Source organism: Belonocnema kinseyi, chromosome 7 (genome assembly GCF_010883055.1).
Source record: "Belonocnema kinseyi isolate 2016_QV_RU_SX_M_011 chromosome 7, B_treatae_v1, whole genome shotgun sequence".
Classification (NCBI taxonomy): Eukaryota; Metazoa; Arthropoda; class Insecta; order Hymenoptera; family Cynipidae; genus Belonocnema; species Belonocnema kinseyi.
In genome coordinates, this window is record NC_046663.1 from 2,121,732 (window position 1) to 2,123,468 (window position 1,737).

The following is a 1,737-nucleotide window of genomic DNA, read 5'->3' on the forward strand; positions in this document are numbered from 1 at the left end:
ATTTTCAAGAAAAAGGACAATATACAAGCAAATATTAAAAAAATAATAAAAAATTAAAAATATTAAAGCTGAATTTTGAGGCCAAAAATATTAATTCTTAAATAAAAATGTTATTTTCCAAAACAAAGGAGCTGAATTTTGAACCCTAAAATATGAATTAAAAAAATAATAATTTTCAAGCAAATGGTAACAATTTTCAACAAACATAGTTCAATTTTCAATACAAAAAAACACGAATTTTTAGCAAAAAAAAAAAAAAAAGAAAGAAACTTAAAAAATCAGATGAATTTTTGAACCAACAAATTTTTAACAATCAAGAAAAAAAGAAAATTTTAACCACATTATTGGATTTTTAAGTCAAAGACGATTTTTTTCTACAAAAAAGCTAATTTTGAAATAAAAAATATGAATTTTCAACCAAAAAGTTAATTTTTAAATAAAAAAGATGAAATTTCTAAAACTAAAATTTTAAGTTTTTACAAAACAGCTGAATTTTAAACCCCCAAAAATATGAAAATAAAATTAACACAGCAAAAATAAATAAAATCAATCACTCTTGGTTCAATTTGTTAATTTTTCTTCTACTTGTGTGAAATTATTATTTAAAGTTTATAAAGTAAAATTTTAGTTACGATATTTTATTTATAACTTTGATCGTTTTTGCAATAAGTGATATAATTAGAAAAGCGATTATATAAATCAGTTCTAGAAAATTAAACTTTGTAAACAAAATTTAGGCGAATATATGTTATTCATCTAAAGTTCCAACGAGAAGCAAATTAGATAAATTTTATTGTTTATAAAAAAAGTCAAGCTGATTAGAATTTAGAGGTTAGGATGACCGCGTATTGATCTAAAATTATAAAATGTAATAAAGACTTTTCTTGTTTGAAGAGCAGTTTTTTAATATTTACTAACAATATACTCACCACCAGGAGAAACGCAGAATTCATCTTCCACAGAATGCCCATAAACGTCATCGTAACCTTCGTACTCTACCAAAATAGAACGCAATTAAACTAAAATGACCACAAAACACTCCGCCTAATTATTCTTTACAAATATTAACAAATGTTTAGGAATCAAAATAATCCAAAACATCTTTTGAATGAAAACCCTGGAAACTGTTGAGGCCTAAACTCGGCTAACCTCAAAGTACACACTTACCATCGGAATAATTCATAGAACGAACGTCCCGATGTCGCGACATTTTTACGGCTGTTTTATTTTTCGTGTTTCATTTACACTTTCTCACTTCACGAAATAAAAGAGTGAAAAGCATGACCAAAATTCCACAAAAGTAAAGATATACCTTTGACAAAACGAACGTTTTTTAATCGTTCTGAACATACGAAACAGATGTTCCCAATTCTCTGATCCGAAGTTACTGCTCATGCGTCGAATCCAGAGCCTCATTGGCAGTTGAAGCCTCGGCTAGAGTCACGAAGGAATAATAAGGAGACCTAACTCCGTTCCCCCACTTGGAAATAGAAACATTACCGTAAGTGATACGCACATTGCAGGAAGATTTTAGATTTGAGTGCGCAGGTGCGAAATTCCGGGTTGTGGACAAAGTTACACGTTGAAGAAGGCAAATACACCTCGTTTTTTAAAGCCTTCACTGTAAGTACATTAAACGTCTATATATTTTATTGTTTTACCTGTCATTTAATTTTAATAGAAATGATTTAGAAATTTAACCTTTATTTTTTGATCTTATTTTTCTATATAAAGGAG

At 28.0% G+C, this 1,737-nt stretch overlaps 1 protein-coding gene across 1 annotated transcript in view; it reads right to left on the reverse strand.

Annotated features, from left to right (window-relative positions):
* Positions 1-1,397, reverse strand: part of LOC117175896 (HBS1-like protein) — a 48,622-nt gene extending 47,225 nt beyond the window's left edge. The window contains exons 1-2 of the mRNA XM_033365720.1: positions 1,168-1,397; positions 930-995 (exon numbers count right to left, since the gene is read on the reverse strand). Of these exons, the coding sequence (XP_033221611.1) occupies positions 930-995; positions 1,168-1,210 (109 nt within the window). The 5' untranslated portion in view covers positions 1,211-1,397. The remainder of the gene's footprint in view (positions 1-929; positions 996-1,167) is intronic.
* Positions 1,398-1,737: the final 340 nt, after the last annotated feature.